Source organism: Lonchura striata, chromosome 12 (genome assembly GCF_050655825.1).
Source record: "Lonchura striata isolate lonStrDom1 chromosome 12, ASM5065582v1, whole genome shotgun sequence".
Lineage (NCBI taxonomy): Eukaryota > Metazoa > Chordata > Aves > Passeriformes > Estrildidae > Lonchura > Lonchura striata.
The window spans coordinates 4,688,055-4,714,934 of record NC_140714.1 but is presented as its reverse complement, the minus strand read 5'-3'; the positions used below and the strand labels follow the sequence as shown (position 1 = coordinate 4,714,934).

The following is a 26,880-nucleotide window of genomic DNA, read 5'->3' as shown; positions in this document are numbered from 1 at the left end:
TTGATGTAGAATCTGCCAAACAGGATACTCTAGACCAAAGACAAATTCTCAACAAACAGCATGGAGTCCATTAAGGTAGTCCCCACCAGATTTCCATGATGGAACTCCTAAGGAAACTCAAGAGAGCAGCCAGTGACAAAACAGAATCAAAGTCATCTTCATGTCATTTTGGAGCAACTTAATGACAAAAAAGGCACTTCACTGTGTTCTTTGGTTCATGACTAGACTTATGTGCTTGTGACATGTGAACTCAGAACTTGCCTTCCATGGCATGCTGAGGGCAACACAGACCATTAAAAAAATTAAACTAATAATTAAGTAGCAAAATAAAATACTGTAATGTAGAATGGCACAACAAAATCACAGGGAGATTATGTTCTTGTGACATAAGTTTGTGTTTAGCCAATGAAAATCCTGTCAATTAGGTGGTGTGTGTCTCAAAACTTGACATATAGTGGATTCAGTTAAATATAAATATGTTGGTATTTATTATAAATAATGTAGTATTTGGTGATACAGGGTTGAGATGTGGATATTGGAACTTTGCTGGTGTGTCTCCTGGGAGTGTGAAGAGTGGACAGGCAATGGGCAGAGAGGAGAGACTTTGCTCCATCCTGGGACAGAGAACAGCAGGGGTACCTGGTGCCTGCAGAGGAATAGGAACGTGCAGATTCTGACAGGCAGTTAGGGATTGGTTTTAAAATAACATATTCAAAGAGAAGTGTTACAAAATGTTCTTGTTTACTGGCAACTTCATCTTCTTGGAAGATGAAGATTTAGTGAAAAATAGACTTACCTGGATAGAGTAGCTCTTAGCACTGATGATAGGAAAATCAATAATGCAGTTTGGGACTGACAAAGTGCGTGCTGTACTTATCACAGCACAGTGTTGTCTATTGATACAGTGCAACAAAGCAGATTAAACTTTCTAGAAATGCTATCTTATTGTGCTTCCCTGTAAGCAGAGACTTCAGAAAATAATGCCAGTTGGGCAGTTTTTATGTGTTTGAGGACCTTCAAGGAGCTGGATAGAAAGAAAAAGTAACTTATGGAAGGTGTAGGGACTGTGCCCAAGTGCAGATAAGTGCAGTTGGAACATGCATTAATCTTTTTTCAGCCATTCCTGAATGGGAAGACTTCTTGCAACTCTGGGTTGAGACAGAATTAATGCCTCTGAAGCACCAGGGAAGCTGGGGACAGAGTAGAGCTTCTTCAAGTGCTTCACATTCCGCTGCAGGTCCTGGGTTGTGCTGGGAAGCTGAGGACAGGACTGCAGAGCCCTGTGGGTTTATCCAGGGTACCCACTGCTAGGGAATACGTGTTAGACTCATAGGGCGTTTATTCAGTTATTTGTTACTCTGTACTTAAAAACTTTTAACCTTACTGCTAAAGAAAACTACCATTGTGTGTTAGTACGACTGGAACGAAAGCTGAATAGCGAGTTAGCCTTGAGCGAACTGTCAATCTGACTTTGATAGCCCATCACTTAAAAGGTCCTTTTATGTTTATGAAAAAGCATGACATCAAAGCCAGGGGAAAAAAAATACCAATACTTAGAGCTTAACTTAAACTTGCATAACTTCCAAGAAGAGGCCTTGTGTGAACTGTTTGTTTGTCCACTTGCGTGGCTAATTAGCATAGGTTACTAAAAGTCTGAGCAGTGGCCATCAAGTTTCTTCTGCTCTTCTGGGGTTCATTGTGCTTCCATATGTGGATCCCTCAAACTGGAATAGCATAGACAAAGGATATTGCAGTCGCTTCTCTTGCAACCTCTAGGTAGCATGCTGGAAATGCTTGAGTATAACCATTATCAGGTGAGTTGTTATTGGAGACTTATTTTAAAAATTATTGCTAAGATGTACACTGTACAGGAAATTCTTTTCCTCTGTGTCTTGTGTGCTTTATTTAATTTCTTTCATTCCAATAACTGGGGGCCATGCATAGTCACTTGTAACAGCAAAAGTCACTTTAATGGAATTGTTTTAAAGCAAAATAATTTCTCAGCCTGTTGCCATATTTTGGGTTGATTTCTAGCTGCCGATAATAATGTTAATGATCAATGAAAGGTGACGAAGAGTTTCCAGGATATGGTGGAAAATTTTAATGGGAAAAAAATGCCCTTTCTTCTCTCGCTTATTTAGAGTGTGCAACAGTTGTTCAGTATGAGGATTTTCATATTTTGTATGTAAAAAATTCCTAAGTACTGAGAAGCTTATCTTAAATACAAAAATAGCTGTTGCTGACGACAGTGATTGATCTGAAATGAAACACTTCTTTTCTTGCATCTTATTTGCATGATGTGTTTATAAACAGGCTGTCTTATTTGTATATGATTTAGGCTGTATATATGAGCTATAAATAATCAGTAGGCAGAAAAAGGTGTCTTTGTTTCTTCTTTTATTTTAACGAAGGTATTAATTTAAAAAAACCCAAACACTCAAAACCTAAACAAACTTTATATCTTCTATATCTCTGTTATTTGATACTAGATTAAGGATAGCAATCCATACTTCTTGATTTTAATTGTTAGCTACTAACAAGCATAATGAGTCTTGTGGTACATGTAATTTCTCCATATTTTAGTGAAAACTAAATGTCACATAGCGGAAGGTCTGAACTCAGAACTGACTGTTCTGGATTGTCTGTATCAACTGAAAACCCAAGTGCTGGTCTTAAGTGAGAAATCTCATGTTGTAGAAAAATAGCTGGGACTTCTTGGTGTACTGATAGTAGTCAGCTGTTGAAGGACCAAATCATAAACTGATTTCTTGCCACCAAATGCGAGTTAGTGAAGCAGTGTGGACTTCCCTTGGAGTTGTACAGGTTTGTGTTTTGTCACATAGCTGGTCCTTATGTCACAAATCTGTAGCTCAGATCCGTAGCACCTGCATCGATGTTGTAAAACAATAAAAACCTTTTATCCTTTTTAAATTTTGTCCTACAGGTGCAGACTCACCTTGAGAATCCAACCAAGTACCACATTCAGCAGGCCCAGCGGCAGCAGGTAAAGCAGTACCTCTCTACCACTCTAGCAAATAAACATGCCAACCAAGCCCTGAGCTTGCCATGTCCAAACCAGCCTGGGGATCATGTCATGCCACCTGGGACGGGGAGCAGCGCGCCCAACAGCCCCATGGCTATGCTCACCCTCAACTCCAACTGTGAGAAAGAGGTAAGAACTCTCCTGTTCCTGTTTTCAGTAAAACAGAGCTGTCGTCTGCTTTAATTAAGTTGTTTTAAAACCATATTTGCTCCCTGTTAAGATGTTCTGTTTATCTTTTCTGTTTGTCGTGAAAATGTAACGGCTAACTCTGTGTCTGCCTGATCAATAGATATTTTTGGCAAAAAGCCCACGTCCCTCTAGCTTCCTCTGGTTTGAACCATTTTAGCTAGTTTATACTTACTAAAACTACTTTTCTTGTTTCCCTCTCTGTTGCTTGATGCACACAGTGAATAATTGACCTTTGGAGAATACAAAGCAGCTTTGTAAGCTGTAGCTTTCTGGAATAATGTTATTTATGACTTGTTCGTCTAGAAAGTACAAAGAGCATAGCGAAAATAACTGAAAAAAAAACAAAGCTATTTTGAGATATTTTAGGTATTTTTATGGTAAAATTTGAGCAAGTCTCATGGGTAGCTGTAAGGCCAGATTATCCAAGCTAATATGCCCTAAAATGTTACCAATTGCTGTTCCAGTGCTGCAAATATAAGACTTCAATAGCCTATGTCTAGAAGTCCTTTGCAACCTTGCCTTAATCTTCAGTGGCAAAAACTGAGTTAGATGTTGTATGTGTGCTCACACTCCAAAGGAAAATGGTTGGGAAGATATTAACAAATACAAGAATCATGTCAGAATTTTTGTAACATGAAAACTAGGAGGCAATTGTAGAGTTCCTCTTGTCCTCTCATTCTCCCTTCAAGCTTTTGTGCCAGATTTTTAGTACAGATGCATTCCATGAGCAAAATGTTACACAGCTTGGAGAAACAGTGATTACAGAACATATTTTGCACATGCAAGGGTAATAATACTTGTGCTCCATAGTTTTGAAAGAAATGAAAATGAGATATTTCCATGCTATTGTCTCAGCTGTACCCAAACACTTTTTTCTTGAAGATATTTACAGCTTCACTTTGCTGTGTCATCAGGAACATGTGTGCATGACACTATTTCATTCGTGCTCTTTTTGGGACTGAGACTGTGCCATGAACTCAGATCCATGCTTTGCTTTTTCTTCCTCTTCTTTTTTTTTTTTTTTTTTTTTTCCTTTTTTTTTTTTTTTTTCTTTTATATCTGCAGGGATTTTATAAATTTGAAGAGCAAAGCAGGGTTGAGAGTGAGTGCCCGGCTCTGAATACACACTCACGAGCATCATGCATGCAGGTACTGGATGACACATGAGGTGGAGCACAGGTCCCCTTTCTAAAGAGCATGTTTCTTTCATGATATGTTGAAAAATAAACTTATCCACAGTATCTTTAAGAAGTTGAATAGAAGATGTATTTAAGGTACAATACAGCAATGTTGTTTATTAGCATTGGTGTCAAAAGTACATGAAGATAGCTGGAAAAGGCTCATGCTATTCTAGCACAGTAATGCCATAGCAGAAGAACACATCAACCATTTAAGGTCTTGCATCAGGAAATGTTTTCTAACTGGATTTTCCAAGACTACATGGATGTGGTTTTGCCCTGATAATCATTAAGTCCACGTTTCTATGCAGATCCCACTTGTGCTTTAAAAAATTATTGGAGAAGGCTTTGAATTACCATCTGTGGTAATTCACCCTCAGTAATAACCCTCTTATACTTTCATTCTTTTTCTTAAAACTAAGGGTTTTTATTTCTCACCAGAATCAGTAACAAGACTTTGGGTATGGGCTGTAACTGTTGCTTCCTTTCTTGCCCTCACTTCCAGTCAGTGTAATTTGTTGTGATCACACTTCCTGGAGCTGATAAAAAAATCCCATGTACTGCTACTTTTACCATCACCTTTATGAATTGATTTGGTAGATCTCTGTCATTTAAGCTCCATTTTTATAATGAGCAAAAAGGAAATAGCCCTGTCCTGAAATAGTCAATCCTGCTGGACAGTTTGGAGCACATGTGTGGGTGCTGTGAAGGGGTGTTTCCTCCTGCCTGTGCAGGAGCTTATGGAAACTCCTTCCAGCCCAACCCCTGAAAAAAGGTGTTTTGTACCACCTAAAATCAGCTCTGAGCTGCCCCTGGGTGGTGCTTCCTGGGAGGGTGTATGAGGGACACAAATCCAATGGATTCTGCTCTCAGGAGCCAGCAGCAAATCTTTGCTCCCCCTCCTTCCCTGCAGGTGTCCAGGGCTCGGTGTTCCTGCCTGTGCCCGGGTTTTGGGTTCTGTTTTATGGAGGGCAGGCAGCAGTGCTGCAGTGGGGAGAGGGAGTCATGTCCTTAGAGTAATTTATTCCACGGGCAGCTTCCTCCTCCCCTGCTGCTGGAGGAACAGTGTGTCTGTGGGCAGGTGGTGCAGGGTGGCTGCTGGTGGGAGGAGGGGGTTGCACCACGAATCCTCGGCTCTGCCATGACCTGAGTATCCTGCCAGGACAGCAGGAGTCACAGCTGGAGGATTGCCCCACTGCACAGGCACCTCTGCTGGGTGGCTGAAGTGCTTTGCCAGGCTCCAGTGTCCCAGTGGTTCTGATAACTGGTGTGTTTCTCTTTGTCCACCTCTCTGCTGCAGATGGATGATGTGATTGATGACATCATTAGTTTGGAGTCCAGTTACAATGAAGAAATCCTCGGCTTGGTGGACCCAGCCCTGCAAATGGCAAACACGGTACAGTGGTCCTTTCCTTCTGCTTTCCCTGTTAAGTCTAACTGGTTTTCCTTGAGAGGGGCCAAAACTGCAGCAGGACTTTTGTTCCCTGCAATTAAGTAGTTATTGCATTACTCTACAGAGAGTAGTTTTCCTTTGAAGTGTTTAAGGTGATACAGTTGCAATGAAAAACTTGAATTTAAAAATACAAGCTGGAGTTGAGAGAATACAGAGGAGAATTTTACTTTTCTGATTGCCAAGATTACAACAGAGGAGTAAACTGTGCTACCAGGAGTGGCTTGTTCCCACTGATATTGAAGCTTGTTATGGACTTTATCCTGGGCTTCAAAAACAAAGGAACCTCTGGCATCCCAGGTTCCTGAATGTTGTCATATTCAAGTAAGAAATTGTCTGCTGTATGTTAGCATCCCTATCCAGAGACACTTTCTGTTATCTCTAACATCAGAACTTTATCTCTGCCTGATTTCAATTGCAGAGAAGTCCCCAGCTAGACAGCAGCAAAGATGTTACAGAATTTAGCAGGAGGAAAAAAAAAATTAAAAAAGCAATCTTCCAAACAAACAAAGGGAAGGAAGAAAGAAGGTGAAAACTGAACAAGGCAGGGGACGTGGGAAGCCTGTAATAAAAGCCAAAAATACAGAGGTGCAGAAGGCACTGAGGGAAAGCACAGGTGTCCTCCAAGTGGCTCTTTAGGTTTGGTTCACATTGCTTTGAGAATTAATATAATCATGCTTTTGGCATAATCTGATTTTGATCTTCTGTGGAGGGTAGCTCCAGTGAATTTTTTGCCTTAGGCTTAAGCACTGTTAGATCTGGCTGAGTAGATGTCTGCCAGTGCTGGCGTCTGTTTCTGTTTCATCTGGTGCCAGAATTTACAGCTTACCACAGAGCACTGATTTTGTGGCATAGGTTTGCATTTGCTGACAGTAGCTGTCTGATGTCATGTTAACCTGGTCCTGTGCTCCCACAGATTCCCACAGCCCTCTCAGAGCCGTGGTGGATGACGCAGGAAGCGGCCCACCAGCTTCCCTTTCTAAATGGTGCCCTTTGAGCACACAGGGAAAGAGCTGCACGGTCCTGCTGGAGAGAATAAATTTCCCTTTAATCTAAGATGACTTGCAAAGTGCAGCTGTCCTGGAATTTGAGAGAAAACCTCAAGAAGCTGACAAAAGATAGCTTTCAAAAAGTTAATCTGATTTTCAATTTGTCTTTTTTTTTTTTTTTTTTTTTTCATTGAGGGATGTGGTTCTTCTGGAGTGCTTTCTCTGAAGTACTGTTGGGTTGGAACACATTAATTTAGAAGGGGCTTGGATATCTCTATGCTGTTCTTATTTTCTCATTTCACAGGGACCCCAGAGTGGCTGTTTGATTCCAAACAGGAATAGAAGGATACTCTGCACTCTTTTGGTGCAAGGAGCCCCTGTAGTCAATGTTTAGAGCAGTCTGCATCCCTCCTGTGCTTTGCTGTGCTTGCTGCATGGCAAGAAGCCTTGTAAAAACTGCCTGGTCCACATTTTCTGTGGAATTTCAGAATTTTTCTACTCTGTATGGTGCAGTCTGAAAAATAAGGATATGAAACAGTGAAATTAAGACTTCTATACCAATAAGGTTAAATAACTGGAGGAAAAAAGCATATTTCACTCTCTGAATCAGCCTAGTACCAATCTTGAAGAGATGGAAATTGAACCATGTTTCTCAACAATTGGTTTAGGAAAAAAAAAACAAGCCAAACACTTTTCTTCTGGGACAGGACTTAGCTCTTAAAACATGCAACATGTTATTAATAAGGAATTAATGCCTACAGACTGAACTAAGTCGAGGTAGGAGAAATCAAGAGAGGAAATGGTCTCAAAAGAGACACAAGCTATAAATAGCTGTGCTGAGTCTGTGACACAGGCAGTTGTTGTTCCATAACCAACAAAGAACAAAAGGACCAGTTTGTTACAATTGGTAACAGTACTTAATTGATAAGCAAAATCAGAGATTTCTGTGCAGAGCAAGCTAAGGGAGTTTCCAAGTACCTTGAATTGAAAATGCCCATTGCAGTCAACTGCTTGTGAGAGTGTTTGTCAGCTTTGGTGTTTGGTGGAATAATACCTGTGGTGGCAAGTGTCACAAAATGGTAACTAGTTTATAGAGATGCTTTTCTGCCTAGATGTCACCTGCTAATTGAATTAATGAGTACTATGGAAAGTGCTCTGGTGGAGATGACAATTAATTCATCCAGCTAATCAACTCCAGCCAGAGCCTGGCATGGAGAGCTCTGTGAATAGGTACAGTTCCATTTCTAAATGTGGCTTTCTTCTGGAATTTAAACTCCAGAGTAGAGGAGTTTTGTTACAGGGGCTGCTGCTGAGCATATGCTTGTAGGTCAGGGAACATCACAATACACTGTGGGCTGCACGAGCTGGGGTGCAGAACCCATTCCAGTGTGTGCTAGTACCTTAGAAACAGCCTTGTTGATCACACAGCTGATGTCTCAGTGATTTTAGACACAATGTGGGTGCTTGTTTTGTTGGAGTAGTGGAGGAGAAATGAAAGCCTCAGACTTCCCTGAATGTACAGTGTGATGAATCTGCAGTCATAATTACCATATTTCAAATTTCTGTTATATAAAAGCTATTATTAAAAAGAAAAAAAAAAAAAAGGAGCAGATGCAAAGTGATAGGAAGATTTTAATTTGTTTTACTTTGTGTTTGTGCAATTTGTGATACCAAGACCTTGAAATATGAAATCTCCCAAGTGAAAGCATTTTCAACCATGTTGTTTCAATGAAGATAACATGCTAAACCTGGTATAAGCCACCCTTCCTTCATTTACTTTTTGGAAGAGTAAAGGTGGATGATCTGGTTGGTGCTGTATTTAAATTCCTTCTTAGCCAGAAAAAGCTAAGAAAGCTGTAAGGAAAATCATATTTAGGTTGGAAACATGCTAGAATTTGTAGAAGACAGGGAAGGATCTTCCTTATCTCCAGAAAATTCCATGTCTTTCTCAAGTTTGAGATTCCAGCTCCCTATGAAATGGCTGTGGAAGTTTTGACATCTTCCCATCTTGTATTTGAGGATGGTGGTGAAAGGCTCAACTGTCTTAGAGCCAAAATGTTTGCCAACAATGTGTGGTTTTCTCCAGTTTCTTCAAATAAGAAACAATTTAAATAAACGCCCAGGTGTCACTGCAATGGGCACATAATAAACTCCTTTTGGGCTTTTTTTGCCCCAAGTCTAGTGGCTGCTGTTGTGTACTCACCACACTGCTGTCTTGTGCATCTCAAGCCAATGCCCTCAGCACAGGGGTCCTCTTTTCCTTTCCCAGTTCCCTAAACCCCGCATTAATGATTATTTGGTTTACCTTAGTCAACTGATTTTATTCCTCTGGGAGCTGTTATAAAATTATGAACTGAAGATGTGCCTCAGTTTTAACTTATCTTTAGCTGCAGGTATTTTAAGTGACATGGCCCAGAGTGTTGCATGCACTTTGTGTTTTTGGAAAAGAATTAGTGTAAGTTATTCCCAGAGATGTGACTGCAGCCATCCTGGAGAAAAGGCTTCTTAGGGACTCATGCTGATCATGGACCATGTGTAGGAAAATGTTACAGCTGCAGCTTTGAGCTGTGGAGTTTGGATGCTGGGGAAGTGGTCAAAGAAAGGAGCTGCTTGCATAGATCACTGATTTAAGTGGAGATGGTTGGCATCTCCTTCCCCCTAATGTGAATTTCTCTGGTAAGCATTGGTGTGGACAGCTTTAGCAGCCACATGTTGCTGCCTGTCTTCTCTGTCTCCTTTTGTGATTATTGCTCACACTGTCCTGTTTACTGACATGGAAATCTGGCTCAGTGTTTGACACCTTAGGGGGAAAAAAGAAATCAGTCACAAACTGTTGTAAAATCAGGGTCCATGTTGCAGAAAGGAAAGCAGCTTGATGTTCTCCATATTTCATTACAACCTGACTATTTTACCCAGGCTTTGAGATGCCAGTGTGAGATTTCTAACAAAAAATCTTTTTTATTTCTAAATTCCCTCAAGTTCCTAATTAGTTTTCACATGTCTCCTTACGAACTTCAAGTCCTTGGGCTACAAACAGGGTCTTTGTGCTCTCCCCATGCTTAGGAGCATGAATAGGACAAGCACATCCAAGTCAGAAGGGTGTGTGACGCTCTTGCTGTGTCGGTGTCAGGGATGTGCTTGGGGGACCCAAAGACACAAGGGTCAGCCTTGTAGAGCAGTGAGATTGAGTGTCACCCTGGCACTGATGTGGGCAGGTCACATCAGCACAGCTGTGACCTGAGCAGCACTATTAGATCTTCCTTTTTTTCCTTTTTTCTTTTTAAACAAGGCTGACTTAATAGTGAGAATTCAGTTACGTTTATTCCTCTGTCTCTTAAAGTTTGAGGCAGGGGACTTTGATTTTGTTGGCCATTATCTGTTCTCAACAACCATCAGCATGGTGGTATTTTAATATCCACTCCTGTTTAATCTGCTTCCATATGGCAGAGAAATTTTCTTAGGTCCCAGTCTGGCAAGGCCCATCAGTAGGAGTTTAATAGTCCTGGCTGTGACTCACTGCATTGTATTCACCAGCATTATTTACATGGGTGTAAAGTCAATACCTACTCTAATCTCTGCAGGATCAGTGTCTTGGAGGGTTTGGTTTTCTTTGCAGCACTGATGATTAGTGTTGCCACTCAGATAAGGTACCTGAGTGTTTTATACCTGTCTTTTCAAAACCAAATAAGAGATGGATAAAATAATCCACTCAGGATAATTGCAAGCTTCTTTAAATATGTTTCAATATAAAGGGATAGCTTTGATAGATCTCATTGAAATACTGTCCTATTTCTGTATAAATCTACTTGTTTAAATGCCTAAATAAACACAGCAGAGTGAACAAGTAATTGAGGAAACTAACTGTAAAAATAATCTTCCTCCTACTGGTGTGCCTTCTTGTTATGTAAGGCGAAAAACAAAGTAAACTGAAATGTTTTCTGTGTAGGTAGTTTTCAAATCACATGAAAAATGTGATTAATTAATACAGTGTTCTTCTTCCAGCATGTGACAACTTGCAAAGTGCTTCCACTCACGTATCCCTGGAAAAAGTGGGGGGGTTTCTCTGGGAAAGTTTTGTAGGCTCTTTCAGATATGAGAGAATTTTAAGGGATATAGATGTAATAATATTAATGAAAAATAAGGAGAAACAGTGCAGCAATATCATCAGCATCTACCTCTTCTGTTACCTCTCGATATTTTAAATCTGCATACTTTTGAGGAGAACAGAATTTCCCAGTGTAGATGTTTAATCCCTCATGCCCATAAATATCTGTGGATTTTGCTGACCTTCTTGCAGGCTCTGTTTGCACATGGAAAAGAGCACAGATTACTTAGCATATCCTGATTCTGTTCTTCTGTACAAAGGCAAACCAAATGATCCTTTTCCTTGTTTATCTTTTCCAGTTGCCTGTGTCTGGCAATTTGATTGACCTTTATGGCAACCAAAGCATGCCTCCTCCAGGACTAAACATCAGCAACTCATGTCCAGCTAATCTTCCTAATATAAAAAGGGAGCTCACAGGTAAATACATCTAAAATACCACCTTGGAGTAATTGTATTATTTGAATTCAGGTGATACTGGGCATAATTTCTGTTATGAGAAAGAATATATGGGTGAGCAGTTACTCTGAGCCCGTGTTCCTGTGTGGGTGCATGTGTGTTCACTGTCACAAGTTCATATAAAATCCTTAATTGTTACAGTCACACCTGCACTGTCTGGTGTTCCAGGAAGCTTCCATGCATCTTTTCTAGAGCTGTGTTCTAGTTTGGGATTACTGTTTGCCCTATCAACAGCAAACTTTTAACAACTTCACATCTGGAGTCTCTGTGGGATTCATGTCCAGGAGTGATACAGATTGGGGCTTTACTTCAGTAGGGGAGGGCAGTAATGAACAAATAACCTGTTATAATGTGAAGTCTGGGCATGTAGAGCCTTTAAAATGTAAAATTAGGCACTGGGGGATTGGAATTTGATGATCTTTAAGGTTCCTTCCTACCCAAGCCATCCTATGATCCATTAATATGCATCACTAAATTAAGATGAAAATGAAATGTTCCTTAAATTTTTTTTTGCCAATTCCTGCAGCAATGCTCTGAACAAGCTGTGGGAGGCAGGGGCAGGAGAGTACCACACTAAAAACCTCTTTTTCTCGAGCACATGTGTACAAGAGCAAGATAGTTTGAAGCAAATAATAAGTTTCATATTTGCAGGCATGTTTTATTTCTGCTCACTTGGAAGGATATAACCACACACAGGGTACATATGCAAAGTGTGGTTGTCTGTAGGCTGAACAAATGGAAATCCATTCTAGAACTGGCAAAATCATATTAATGCCCAGAAATGCCTATTCCTAAGCCCTACAGAGAGTCACTGACCATGCAGTAGGGTAGGGGCCTGGTTTCTTTGTCATCTTTCTGAGTTTCTGTTGTGAAAACTCACAGGCTGACTCAGTTGCAAAGCAGGTTCTGGGCAGAAATTAGTTTTAGCAGAGCAGTTTTAATAGGCTAGGAGGAAATGCCACCTCTCTGAGCCAGCAGATATTTGCATTTATAGGACAGCACAGAATTTAAACTCAGCACCAAAAAAAAGACACACAAAGCACAGAATGATTTGTGGCTGCTGGAAAAATGCAGCTTGTACAGAGATGGAATTGTCTGAGAGGAAGGTGGGAAGGGAGGAGAGCTTCTCAAAGTCCTGCATTGCAGGCAGTTTTGTTGCCCCAAGTATAGAAAGCTCCAGGGGCTGTAGGCTGCAAACTCAGCCCAACTTGGATGTGCAGACTGGTGGATTTTCTGCAGGTGCTTGTGTCAGGCTTCAGGCCAAGAAGGCAGAAAGAGAGGGGAAATTGTGAGTGAAGTGGTCTTTTGGAAGTCCTCAATACATCAACTACATCAAAATAGAGCTGAAATAAGTTTTAATGTCTATATGCTACACTTACCTGTACACAGAATTAATTTAGGTGAGTCTTTTTGTGATCAAAATAAAGTAACACAGAAAAGAAACTTACTGGCTACAGTGAGGGGTTATTTTCACAATGGAATGTGTGGTAAAAGATGATGCATTCATTGCTTCTCACTGATTTACTGTGAAACTTGCAAGTGTTTGCTGGTTTAGGGATTCGAATGCAATGGGGCAAGGATTAATGACCTCAACTTTTAAGAAAATGAAAAGGGGTAGAGCAAAGATAAAATACTTGAAATTGCTTGAGACACTTAGATGAGAACTGAAAAAAATAAATTTAGTTGTGCTGTTGCCTGAACTATTGCATGCAGAAGTTAGTAATTATATCATTATTATAGAATATAATAGCAATAATAATAGAATAATAAAAAATAGGTAATAAGTGTGTGGAGCAAGGTGAAGGGCAGTTCTGAGTTGAGGAGACAAGTTCTGTGCAGCATGGCTGCCATTACTTTCCTTTTTGCTTTTCCCAAAGCAAGAACCATTGTTTTCCAACTTTTTTTTGCTAAGAAAGACATTGAATTTTTCACCTTTTTTTTTTTCCTTCATATAAAAGGAACAGGTAGCATAGCTGGAAAACACACTGTTGTTAACAAGTCACTTAAGTTATCCCTTGAGTGCTGTGGTGATGTGTGTGCACGTGCCACAGAAGGATGTAGCTTAATTTGGGCGAGCAGAGCCCGTGAGTCCTGCGTGTGTCACATCCTGAGCAGGCAGCAATGCCCCAAGCATGCTGCTCCTCTGGCTCAGCTCCCGTGGGATGCGTGTGCAGACTCGGGGCAAGGCATGCTGGATTTCAGCACTTTGTTCTCCTCAAATCCCCTGCTGAGTCAGGGCCTCCGTGGGAAACATTCCCGTCGTGGGAGTCACTCTGGGAAGTGTGGGAAGAGATGCTCCACAGGTGCAGAGGCAAAGCTCAGTCCCAGCCGTGTATTTTGGCATCCACAAGCCCTTCTTGCTCCTTGGAATGGGGGTAATGATTGGTGTGACAAATAATCCACCAGGCTTCCCGTGCAGGTATTTCAATGCTGTGATTGAATTATTTTAATATTTATTACCTCATTCACATGCACATGTATTTTTCCTGCAGAGTCGGAAGCGAGAGCGTTGGCTAAGGAGAGACAAAAGAAAGACAATCACAACTTGAGTAAGTTTTGATTCCTCATATTTTGCACCAATTCTTGGAAGGATTTTGGGTATTAAATGCTCAAATACTGATATTCTAAATCTGGATGAGGTGCTGCATGTAGTATAAAGCACATGATCATCGTGTTATGCCCAATCAAATATCTCAAATTCTTGTGATATGTGTCCTTATATCTACTACTGAATTTTAACTCTATTTTTATTTATTTTCAATAAACTAAATGAATGAGTGGTTCTTACCAATGGAATTTCTGGGTTCAACGTATGACCCAATTGCTTTTAACAAAACCACTTTGCACAATTTTACTTTTTTAATTTTAGTTTTTTAAAAAACATTAGATACCTGGTCAGTTAGTGACGTTAAACCACAAATGGGTCCTCAGTATGGCAATTTTATAAATTTCATTTTTGAAAGGAGGTTGTATTTCCAAGTCGGAAAAAAAGTGTTTTAAAATAATGAGCATTTTAGGACTTAATAAAGGATCCATAACTTTTCTTTTTATACTTTATAGTAGTAGAAAAAAAGAAAGTTTTCATGCCTTGAGCCACCCAGAAGCCTTTTCCATAGCATGAAAAGGTAATGCAGGAAAATTGATATTTAAATTTGACTGTTGGATCCTCAAAGTGTTGCACATGGAAGACTACTTGAAAAAAGAGACTGTGCCTTTTGTCCCTTTTTCTGTCTTAGGATTGATTTCCTTGAGCATCTAAATATTAGTCTCTGAATTTGTCTGTGATCCTTATCCCTAGAAAAATGCTTCTAAGTAATTCTGATTTTTAGTCTCAGTTAAACTCTGCAGTCCTAAAATTTACAGTATAGACAGAACTTCCTTCTTTGTGTGTCCAGCTGTAGGAGAGCAAAATCAATTATCACTGGATTTTAAGCTTCAGGCAAACATTTCAGTGGTGTTTAAAGAAGTTCTTGATATAACACTTGATAAGTTGTGATTAAGTTGAATATTACTTGTAACATTTGTGCTGTTTTTCCTAAAGTTGAACGAAGAAGAAGATTTAATATTAATGATCGTATAAAAGAACTGGGCACCTTGATACCCAAGTCAAATGACCCGTAAGTACAACATGCCCAGGGAGACTGGGGCAGGGAGGAGGTGAAATCCTAGGGAAGAACAAGAATTTATAAAAAAACCCCAAATTCCTATGTTTTCTATTTGCTCTTAACACTCTGTGACAGCAGAAATGCTTGAAAGGTTCCATTATATTTTTTGAAGATTTTTTTGAGAGGTTCATTTTCCCCCTTTTGGAACCTGCTTGTGTTTATATTAATTAGGTGATTTTTGTCTCAAAGCTGGGCTTGGTGCTGCAAGTGACTGACTGCCTTACCAGAGATGTGAGGATGGGAAACCTTATGCTGGTCTGACTGCTTTGATGGCTGCATGTCTTCCTAAATGATTCTTTTAATTAAATTAGATGTTACAGCTTGACAAGATAGAGCTGGTAACTGTTTCAGTGAAAATGGAGGGCAGTTTATCTGAGAAGCCATCACAATCCCCTTCCCTCCAAGGGGGGGAAAAAAAAAAGGAAAATAAAGAGTATAACTCTGTGCTTGTTCACTGATAATTTGTCAGTGTTTGCTGTAATTTCCCAATTGTTGTTTGTGATAATTCTACAATGATTTTGCTGCTTTTAGCTTGTATTTATGAGTTCTCAATGCTGATTCAGTATCAAGAAACCTTCCTTGCTCTGGAGTTTGAAAGTGTACTTAAATCTGAATCAGTGAAGATTCTGGGGAGATTTCCCAGTATTTTGAGGCACTTGCTTGTGGAGCAACTTCAGAGCTACTCTGCAGCGAGGCTCTGCAGCCTCCTCCAAGGCCAGCAGGACAAAATGTCTCAGTACCACCCTACAGGACAGGTGGATCTTTGTGCTGACAGGCTGCAGGAAGATGTTTTTTGCCCATTTAGAGAAAGTAAGATGATGTGAGGCGATGGTGATGCAGCAGCATCTCTCTCTCTCTCTGAAGCAAACGTGCTTCCCAAGGGCTGTGCTCCAGCCCCCTCTAGTGCGCTGCAAACGCCTTCTGTATCCACAAACCTGCAATAAATAGCAGCTGGGTGTTATGTCAGGATGAGGTGCAGTCACAGGTACAGGTGTGAAGAGCTGTGAAGCAGAGCCTGACCTTGTCCTTTTGTGTCATTCCAAAGTGACATGCGCTGGAACAAGGGAACGATCCTGAAAGCGTCGGTGGATTACATCCGCAAGCTGCAGAGGGAACAGCAGCGCACCAAGGAGCTGGAGAACAGGCAGAAGAAGCTGGAACATGCCAACAGGCACCTGCTGCTCAGAATACAGGTTTGCTGAGAAATGAGCTGCAAATGCTCTTGGTGTTGCAGCGTGTGATTGCAAATAGCAGTGGCTTGTGGGGTGCGGGTTAGGAGGAACCAACGTTTAAATGAACGGCAGGAAGGGCTGAGATATCTGCAGAGATTTTTCCAGAAAAAGCCAAAGATATCTTAGTTAAAAAAAAAATAGAATCCTAACACTCTAGTAGAAGCACTTAAGCGTGGTCTCTTTTTGTTTTACCATGGCTAGCACTAGTTCCAGACCATATCATCAAAAATATTTATATGGTGATACATTCTTCTGTTTGCCAGGCCTAAGGCATTGGGACTTCATGTGTCACGTAGTTATTGATAGTCACAAAATTAAGTTCAGGTCTTTGGGAGTCTTCTCTGCTGCTTGCAGTCTGTAGGACTGTACAACAGTTCTCCTCAGCACTGAAAAGCAGTAGGTGGCATGAATATGTTTTCTCTGTGGGTTGTTGCCTTGTTAGATTCACCCAGGTTCCCAGTGTTCTGAGCTACGCAGAGATACAAGGGTGAAAACTCCATTTCTCTAATTCCTTTGTCTTTACCTCAAGCTGGATAGGAAACCTTAACCTTGATGTCAACACAGGGTTTTTTCTGGTTAGCCACTGCTTTCCATAGAAGGGAAATTAAAGAAGTGAACCAGAACTGGGTGTAAGATACCACCATCTTACTGGGTGTAAGATGGTGATATCCCAGATATCCTCGTGCTGCTGCTCCCCTGCAGCACGAACAGCTGAGCTCTGCATGCAGCTGTGGCCTGCCAGGAGACCCCTCAACAGCCCAGCTAATCCACCAGAGAGATAATGAAGCTGCAAATACCTGAGAGTCAAGTGTGGAAGTAAACAGCTTTAAAATAGAACAGGCCGAGTTGAGCCCCAGCACAGTTTTGTACTTGGTTGAGCAATCTGCTGCCAGAATGAGATGATAAAAACACACAAGCCTTCTGCAGAGCAGCATCGAGCAGTGGTGTTTCAAAGCTAAGTGAGATCACTTCTTAAACATCTTTCATCTTGCTTTGTATTACCCATCTGCTCTGGCTCCTTCAATCAAAATACCAGACAATAATGGGCAATGCATCTGGCAGCAAATAACCTCAAGTGTGTATTTTCCCCTTTTTTGTTGATTCTGATTAAGCATGGAATAAGGAACTCCTCATTCTGGCACATTAGCTGATGGAAAAAGTGCTTGCTTACTCCACCTTCTCTTCTGATCTTACAGTGTGCCATTACAAGCTTGTTTTAGCCTGGAAATTATGGAAAAGGGTAGTAGTCAGCCTCAGTGACAGGAATATCCAGAAGCAGCACAATCACATCTGAGATTGTGATTGCCTAATAGAATGCAGAAGTAGAAGCAAAACATCTCTTTCACTGATGTATTTTTGAGAAAGCATTTCTGTATGATTAAATGTGAAGGTGAGATTTAAACTTTCCGTGGAAATTTGAAGAATCCTGGCTCTGTGTGAAGTCTAGAAGCTTTCTGTGACTTCGTGGTGATTTTTCTGCACAGGAATAGTGTTGTTGCTCAGTTTTGATTGACCTCTTCCAGCTCTGCTAGACTTGTAGAGTGAGAAATGTCCCCTCCAGAGTCTCACCAGGCATTGATAACGATCTCATAGACATGCTGTGCCTTCACATATGACTTTTTAAAAATTACTAAAAAAACATGCTTCTTCTAGTTTTTTTTTTTTTTTTTCCTATTTTTAAATATTTTCCTCACCCTACCTGATGCCAAACCTGTCTGTCCTGGCACTGGTTTGAGAAGAAGCCTGAGGGGAATATGTCTGTGCTGCAGGGTGCTGGGTTTTGGCTGTGGTGTAGGTGTTGAGGAGGAGTGTGAAGGGTCTGCGTGGGATGGTGTCCACCCACCTCTTCAAGACTCTGCTGTTCAGGTGAAAATCTGCAGGGCTGGAGTGTGCAAGGTACAAGCACTTGTCACTAGGGGAAAGCAAGGAAACATGTACAGGAGAAGGAAACTGGAAGCTGCAAGACGAGCATAAGATGACAGATTTTATTTCCAGATTTTCTTTTAATTTGCCCCTTATCCTCCTTCACAGGAACTCGAGATGCAAGCCCGGGCACACGGACTGTCCCTTGTCCCATCTACAGGCCTTTGCTCCCCTGACATGGTCAACAGGGTCATCAAACAGGAGCCTGTGCTGGACAACTGCAGCCAAGACATGATGCCCCACCACACAGACCTGTCGTGCACCACCACCCTGGACCTCACCGACGGCACCATCACCTTCAGTGACAACCTGGGAAACGTGACTGAGCCAGCTGGCACCTACGGGGTTCCTGCCAAAATGGGATCCAAACTGGAAGACATCCTGATGGACGATACCCTGTCCCCCGTGGGGGTGACTGACCCGCTGCTCTCCTCCGTGTCTCCTGGGGCGTCAAAGACGAGTAGCAGGCGGAGCAGCGTCAGCATGGAGGACACTGACCATGCTTGTTAGCATCAGTTGGCACACCTTTCATAAACTGCTTTGGTTCTTTGATCAGTAGATGAAATAATTTACCTTTTGTAGATTTTTTTTTTTTTGATTTTTTTTTTCCCCCTCCCTTTGTGCTTCATCAGTGTGTGTGTGTGTGTGTGTATATATTATATATATAGAATTTTTTTTAGAATTTTTGTGAAGAAACTTGTATATTCTATTTTAAAACTACCAATGCCTCCAAAATATTGTACAGCATATGTACAGAATCTGTGAACTGGATTCGCCAAGAACTTTGAACTGGTCAAATCTACTCAAAGCAATAGAATTACAGATGAAGAGTCTGTTTCTACGGGGGGGGAGGGGTCAATTGTAGGATTGTAAATGCAACCTATTTACTTGGAAACAAAATGTAAAGTTTAAGAATGTAAAGAAACAGCAACAACAACAACAAAAAGTCCAATTTGTAATTGTGTTAATTGAATAGTGCTGCCTTAAAGATACAGTGTCCCTCAAATGTTGGTCTTACATGACAAGTGTTTAGGGAAAATACCCACCTGACTTCACTCAGAAAACAAACTAAACCCAAGTGTTAAGACATCCTGATTGTGTTGATTGTGATATAAAATGCTGTTGCTGAAAGTGCAGGGAGATGTGAGTGTCTCAGAGTGTTGTTTAATTTTACTCTGAGCTGATTTGGATTTTCCTTTTGATCACGGTTCAAGTTTTTCCTCTTAAATTTTTATTTTGTTTTGTGACACACATGGGTGGCTTTGCCAGTGGCAAACCAAGCCAGGAGCACTGTAAGTTGGGATACACTCTTTGGACAAAAAAAAATTATACATATTATCAGCTGGGCACATTATGTTGTACATATCTAATTGGCTTTTTTTTTTTTTTAATTGCATTGTACAGTTTCTTTTGATTTGCATGGATTCCTTAGTTATCCTCAACTTTTTGTTTTAAATTTATTTGTATTTCATTTGTAAGATTTTTGCCTCTTAATATTGCAGCAATTTTTTGACATTTTTAAAACTCATTGGAAGTTTTCTGCGTTCTTTGTAAACACTTGAAAGAAAGCTTTTATGCAGGGTTCTGTGTTTTAAGAGAGATTTTGAGAATATTTTGTATATTACAGTCTCACTTTGAAAATGTTTTTAAACGCATTTAAGGTAGAGTAAAAATTTAGATTAGGTAATAAAACAACTCTGTAGAGAAACTGAACTTACATATTTATTTTTAGTGATACAGAAAAAAAAGTAGTAATATGCTTGGAAACATAACTATGTAGTTAATATACCCGTTAGAGCAATTCGTGTTCTATTTCAGCACCGGGGCTGACATAAGAGAAAAAAAAAACAAAAAAAAGAGTAAATTACTGTATCTGCAAATAACTGTTACTTGATAACAATGTTATTAATTTTTAACATGCAACCATGTTGTAAAAGTAGTTTGGTGCATTATCTACTCAAGTGTAGTCCTATGCAATAACGGTAGTTTTCCTTGTATTATATCCAGCCTAGGTGTTCCACGGAGGTGCCAGGTGGTGTTCCGAGCTAGACGGAGGGAATGGAATTCTCCACGGCAGCCTACAGCTGACTGGCAGGCGTAGCTCGTTCAGAATGAAGTGCCTTAAACTCTAGTTGTAGTCTTCCTCGACTAGCACTGACTGAAGTGTGGCGTAGACAGAGCTTTAGGGTGGTGGTGTACAGGGCATTGAGGCGTAGCATGGTGCCTACGGATAGAAAACCAGAGCTTCCCTTTCTCCTTTGTGCTACACTGGAAATTGCATAGGATGAGTGCCACGGTGAGTAACTTGAGTGCCAGTTTGGCCTGCTTTCCAAAAAAAACCTTGGGCTCAGCAGGTGGTGTTCAGAAACCAAATGTGAACTGGGTAGGACGGGGTGGCTGGGGATAGTGATGGGAGTTCCCAGACATTTCCCCAGGAGAGCTCCCTGCCTGGCACTGCTGCTGTGGCATGGGGGCGAGGGCTCCTGGGGTCTCCTGCCTGGCACCCGTGCTGCAGCAGGGCTGTGGAACTCGGGGTCTGTGTTCCTGGCACTCTTCCCATGGCTGTGTCCAGCCCTCCCTTCCCGCTTCAGCGATGTGTTAGCATCGATGCAACCACGGGGTTGTGGCTTTTTTTCTTTTTTAGTTTGTGAAGGAGGAGCTGGAGCTGGGTTAACGATGCCTCTCCCCCTCACCCCAGACAGATTTTGGGAATATATCTTTCCTAGGGTAGAGAAGCTCTGGCCCAGGCAGGACCCGGGAGCTGCAGGGTGTGCTGTGGTCACCATGGTCCTGGGGTAAGAAATTGCCCCCAGTTCCTGGAAGGAAGCTGTGCCATAGCTCTGAGTCAGGTGTGGGGATACAGGCTTCTGGTGCTGTTGTTTGGCTGGGGTGACAGGTAGGAAAATATGTAAAAAATGGTTGTAGCTGTAACACAGGGCTGTGTTGCCCTTCCCCAAAAAATGGGGAGCTCTGCAGCATTGGTATAAGTCAGGGTGTGCATGCTGGAGTGTAGTAGCTGAGAACCACTGAATGTATTGAATGAGGCTTTTGGTTTGGTGCCTGCCCTGAGCATTCAGAAACTCAAGTCTAGACTGTGGTATATGAATATTTTTCAAGCTTATGTGAAACCACTGGTACTCGCTGGCAGCCGTGACTTCTGATTTTTGGCTGCGTGGAGGTGAGTTAGGATTCAAGGCCAACCATTCCATCAAGAGCTGGATTCCTCGGCAGAAGTCTCTGTGGCTGCAGCAGCTGTGTTGTGTGCTCCTATACCTTGTGTTTTCTGGGGTAACACAAAACTTGGCCCTGCCCTGCTCACTCTTCCCCCCGTGTTTCCTTAGGTTACAGCCCTCCTCTGAGCCTGCCCACCCTTGGGATGGTGACACTGCAGTGGGGACGCCTCTAGGAGACACAGACCCCCCGTGGGTGCAATTGGGAGGTGCCTTTGCCCCTTGGAGCACGGTGGAGGGTGTGGCTGGGACATTTTGCAAGGCTTGGTGGCAGAGGACAGGGGCAGCAGTCACAGGCACGGTTTGGCATGGCCTGGGTGGAGTGGGATGGACAGAAGTTGTTGCCCGGTGTGGGGACGGTGACGTGTGTGACGCTGGGCAGCGGTGGCTTCCCTGAGCAGCTGGGTGGGGAACAGACCAATTCTCACTTTGCCAAAGCCATGCGACAGGCAGGGACGTGCAGAGTACCACGAAGTTCTTCTTTACTGCTTTTGGCCTATAAAGCAATATTTAACTCTTACAACCTGTAAAAGCAAAAAGAAGGTACATAAGGAAAGCACAAAGCACAAAATAATGCACTTACATTTATGTTGTTTGACATAAAATGCACTGGGGGGGAAGCTGATGTTGATAATAGTATAAATACCTATATTTCTTGAAAAAGTGACATTAATTACTGCCTCTTGCTATGATGCTTGGTACTGTAATGTTGATATTCATCTGCTGTTGACTGCAGCAATAATTTGTGTATGGTCCATAGCACTGTAAATTATGGATCAATATTAATGTATCCAATGAAATAATTTGAACTGTTGTTCTTGATAGATGGATTAAAGCATTTGGTTTTTCACATACATCTGTGTAAGTCACTCGTTTTCCATGTGAGTGGATCTTGTTTTCCTGTGCATTTGAAGTCCCTGCAGTGCTTCTGTGTCTGTGACTTGGCCATGGATGTGTCCATGTCCCTGACGTGCTGTGGTTGGTTCTACCAGAGCTGTCCAGTTGTGTTTGTGGCAATCACACAGGGGAATGAAGCTACAGACCAGACCCCACCTGGGCTTTGCAGGTGCATGCCAAAGTGGAAAGACCCAGAGCTTATGGTCCAGAGTAAGGAATAAAACAGGTGGGTTTTATTTAACACAGCCTCCTCCCATGGGCTCTTGTCATTTGCTTCCCTCCCTCTCTGCCCCTTGGAGCTCATCAGGTGCCCTGTGAGGTCTTGGGGTACCTGTCCCCCTTTGTTCTGCTGTCACTCCTGCACGGTCCCCTGTCCCCAGCAGTCCTAGACAGGAGCACCTCACCCCCTTCTCCTGCTGACCCGTGCATGGTGGGATCCCCATCCCCTCTCTGCTCACTCCTCCCAAACCTCTGAGCCAACATACAAACAGCTGCTTCAAGTTTCTGCTGGTGAGGAAAGTGCTGCAGTCTTGTTGTGTCTTCCCATCTTCATTATTTCTCTGTGTTTCTGTTCTCTCATCCCTTCTGGTCCTGTTTTTCAAGAGCCTTTTGCTTCCTGTGCTCACAGCATTGAGTTCCTGCTCTCTGTGGACCTTGCTGCAGCAGCATTGGGGGTTATTGAGTGTTGTCTCAGGGGGCTTGAGCCCCGAGTGTAAACAGGAATATTGAATTTGACCAATGTCTTGAAAGTCTGATACCTATTAGAGCAGAAAATATCTAATTCAATTGGATTAAAAATTACTAGCTCAATTTAAAAACCAACCCAACAACAACAACAAAACAAAACAAAAAAAGTCTGAATCTACTAGAACTTGTGTTTCCAGCAGATTTTGTAATGTAATTTCATAGTACTAGAATGTAGTAGTACTGCATTAGAAAATCCATTTATTAGCAGCCTAGGATATAATTGCTATTTGAAATTTGAGTTCTTAGATGTCTTTTGACTTTGATTTTTGTGGTCAGTTGATTTTTTTTTTTGTGGTCAGCTTGGAGTGAATTTCTTGCTGTGGGTGGCAGCACCTCAAGGTTTTGGCTGGGTTGGAGAACCCAGGAGGAGCAGGAGGAACACCCATCATGGGGGCATTGGCTGTAGGCACTAGATCTATGTCAGTAAAAGGTTGGTGGCAGCTCTGCTTAGAAGCTTTTTCAGTTGTGTTGGACAAGTCTGAAAAATTCAGTGCAGGGTAAAAAAGTGGATTTAAAAAGTTAAGTCCAGCTGTGCCTGTGTGATCTGTTTTGCTGGGAATCCCCGTGTCTCGGCTGGAGGATGCTCAGGGCTCAGCTGTGTGGTGTGGTGGCACAGCAGGACATTGCCACCGTGTCACCTCACTGTGCTTTCCTTCCCAGGAGACTTGGGAGCCCAGCAGCTGCCCATGCCAGGAGGGAGGTGGTGATGGCTCTGCCTTGGTGGGTTCAGCTGTGCTGCTCCTGCTCTCACACCTGGGGGTGGTCCCAGTGCTGAAAGTTGTCCTACACTGTTGCTCCAGCTCCTTCGAAATACACTTGTTTCAAATTGCGGGGGAATGGCTTGGAAAAGTGCTCCTGAGTTATTAAAATCAATGAGGCTTGACAGGATGCTGGCTCACAAGTCAGATGTGTGTGCACTGAGCAAAATCATTGCCTTTGCCTGTGACCTGAGCTTCACCCTTCCTTGAAACTGCTCCTTTTCCAGCCCAGTTTCTGGGCGTGATGCTCTGAGCAGGAGCTGTGCTCAGGCAAGTGATGGTTCCTGTGACAAACTCCTGTGGTCAGCAGGGAGGGCCAGGGCATAAAAATATTTATATGCAATATTTATGGGCAAAGTATGTAAATATCGATTGTTCTTATATATATATATATATATATATATATATATATATATATATATATATATATATATATATATATATATATATATATATATATATATATATATAAATGTCACCACTGATGTCCATATTGAGCATGCTGCCTCAAAGCAGGGTTTGGTGGACGGGCACACAGCTCCAGGGACTCTGGCCCTGCTCAAACACTTTGCCTGCTCTCTTGCTGTTCAGCAGCACCTCTCAGAGCTCCCTGCTCCCTCTGGCTTTCCTCCTGTGTGCCTGTGCCAGCAGCAGGAGTTAAGGCTTGGATGAAAGGGGAGCAGCACACTCTGTGGGGCTGTGTCCTTCCCAGCACAGACCCACCGGGCGTGGATTCATCCTGTGCTCCATCCCGGCAAGCCCACCCTGTTCAAGGCGAGTTGTGATTTCCTGATGTCCTTTGCAGATTGTTTTCTCCGAGTGCAGTTTGTAATTCACACCAGAGGTATCAGCTCCAGGGGAGCAGGAACGGGGCATTGCTCTTGTGTTCAGCACTGTTTCTTTAGCCACTTCAAATACATTTAGTCTTTTAATGTCTTCAAGAGCTTTGGTCTGATCCTCATTTTACACTGACTACACTGAATGTACTGTTCACTGGGCATGAGTGATTGCTGCTTAGATACTCCTTTATGCATTCCAGAACCACAGAATCATAGACTGGTTTGGGACTTTATTAATATTCCTTTTCTTTTTTCCTGCTGAAAAGCAGTTTATAGAGCAGGCTGTTGCAAAAGAAATTATTTCAGCACTTGTAAATAATAAAATAATTTCTTATTCTCTGACCACTAAAGTAATTTTGTTCAAACAGATCCATGAAGAACTTGCACTGCAAGCAGCCAGCTGGGACTTCTCTGCTTTTCTTTTTGGAGCAATGCATCATAAGAGAATAAGCAGAGATCTTAGGTCCAATATAATAGTCCTGTTTAAAAAAGCAGGAACTAAATCAAAGCTGAATAAATAGAAAATAATTAAATTCATGCTAGACATTAAAAAAAAATGCACCTCAAACAATGAGGGGTATTTTAAAAAGTCACTGTTTTATTAATAATACTTTCCATCCCTTTCCCTTGATCTTTTGATGACAAGCCTGGCAAAGGCACTTTTTATCAGACACTGAGGCAATTTTGCTGCTGTCATGTGCCTTTCTTGATACACACATATTAGTCACGCAGCCGTTTTATGTTCTTTAGCATATTTTAATATATAATTAAAAATGTGCCTGTCTGCTACCAAGCAACCAAGCACGTCAGGGGCTGATTGTGTTCTGTCACCCACAGCAGAAGGGAGGGTAAAAAATAATAATAATCATGTGTTCACTTTTCAGTCCTGATTGTGCTTCAACTCCTTGGATATGTTGTCACAGACACAACCACTGGCTTCTGAAGGCAAAGCCAACATGGGGGAATGGCTGGCAGGTGACCCACAGCCAGGTCACTGTCACCAGTTGTACATTGGTCCTGGATGCTGGGTTTTTAATGTGCACGTGTGCTTTTGTGACTCTTTCTAGTTCAGTTCACCTCGACCCTGCTAAGCTGCACCTTGGCTTTCCCTGGAAATGGAATTCCTAATGCCTTTGGGCTCCTGAGCATCTCTCCCGGGACATTTAAAATAAGCAAGTTGAGAGGTAGAGGGGAGTGGGACACTGACTTGGGCAGGTGATAATCCTGTGCTTCGTTCATTTCCAGGTTATCTGGTGTGAAAAACGGCCCACACAGCTGCTGGAGAGAAGGAGGAGCATTTGTGAGTGTGCCCAGGTGATCACTGTAAGCACAACATTAAATGGCTCTCAGCACCTTTGTCTCTCAGGCTGCTGTCCCTGCGTCTCCCTCATGCTCCCAAAAAGTTAGGGAGCATGAGAGAGCTGAAAAAGTTGAATATTTCAGGTTGGAAGAGACCACAGTGGGTCATCTGGTTCAACCTCCCTGCTTGATCAGGGTCATCCCAGAGCACAGGATTGCGTCCAGACAGTTCTGGAATACCCCCAGTGAGGGAGACTCCACACCTCTCTGGACAACCTGTTCCAGTGCATGTTCACTGCACAACAAAGAAATTCTTCCTCAAGTTCAGGTGGAGCATTCTGGGCATCACTTTCTGCCTGTGTCCTCTTCTCCTCTTGCTGGGTACCATTGAGCAGAGCCTGGTTCCTCCTCTGGCTCCTTCCTTCCTTCACTCACGGGGCCTCACCTGCTCTCCTGCTGCACTGCCTCTGTTCCAGCAAAGCTGGTGGTGCTGGTGGGTCCCTGAGAGAAGCTCTCCCCACACCGTGGCTGCTCTCAGAAACTCACTGAATGAGCCTGTGTTTGATGCCTGGAGAAAGGAGACAAGTTCACTGATCTCCTCAGCCCCAACTTATTTAATTCTGGCAAATATGGGTTTCTTTTTAAGAAGCTGTGGCTCTGAGGATGTGCTCTAAAGCCCCTTGGTAAGCTGGTACTCTCTGTGTGAAGCCCTGTCCTGAAACTGGAGAGATGCACTGCTCTGGAGAAGGCTGAGTGGGGCATTCCATTTTAAACACCTCTTCTCCAGGCTCAAGGAGAAAAGGGATTTACTATGTCAGCTCTACATCACATTTCTCCAGTCTGTGTCTCTCAAGCACGTGCAAAGGTACTCAGGCATCCA

At 42.2% G+C, this 26,880-nt stretch overlaps 1 protein-coding gene across 4 annotated transcripts in view; it reads left to right on the top strand.

Moving 5' to 3' along the window:
• The window catches only part of MITF (melanocyte inducing transcription factor), a 96,729-nt gene extending 76,791 nt beyond the window's left edge, over positions 1-19,938 (top strand). For 2 of the 4 annotated variants that reach the window (XM_077786167.2, XM_085590310.1), the window contains 8 exons: positions 2,945-3,172; positions 4,298-4,381; positions 5,711-5,806; positions 11,254-11,371; positions 13,903-13,959; positions 14,952-15,027; positions 16,121-16,268; positions 18,339-19,938. In XM_077786167.2, coding sequence (XP_077642293.2) covers positions 2,945-3,172; positions 4,298-4,381; positions 5,711-5,806; positions 11,254-11,371; positions 13,903-13,959; positions 14,952-15,027; positions 16,121-16,268; positions 18,339-18,740 — 1,209 coding nt within the window. In that variant the 3' untranslated portion in view covers positions 18,741-19,938. The remainder of the gene's footprint in view (positions 1-2,944; positions 3,173-4,297; positions 4,382-5,710; positions 5,807-11,253; positions 11,372-13,902; positions 13,960-14,951; positions 15,028-16,120; positions 16,269-18,338) is intronic. The other 2 variants (XM_085590309.1, XM_021550781.3) reach the window with 1 other exon arrangement.
• Positions 19,939-26,880: the final 6,942 nt, after the last annotated feature.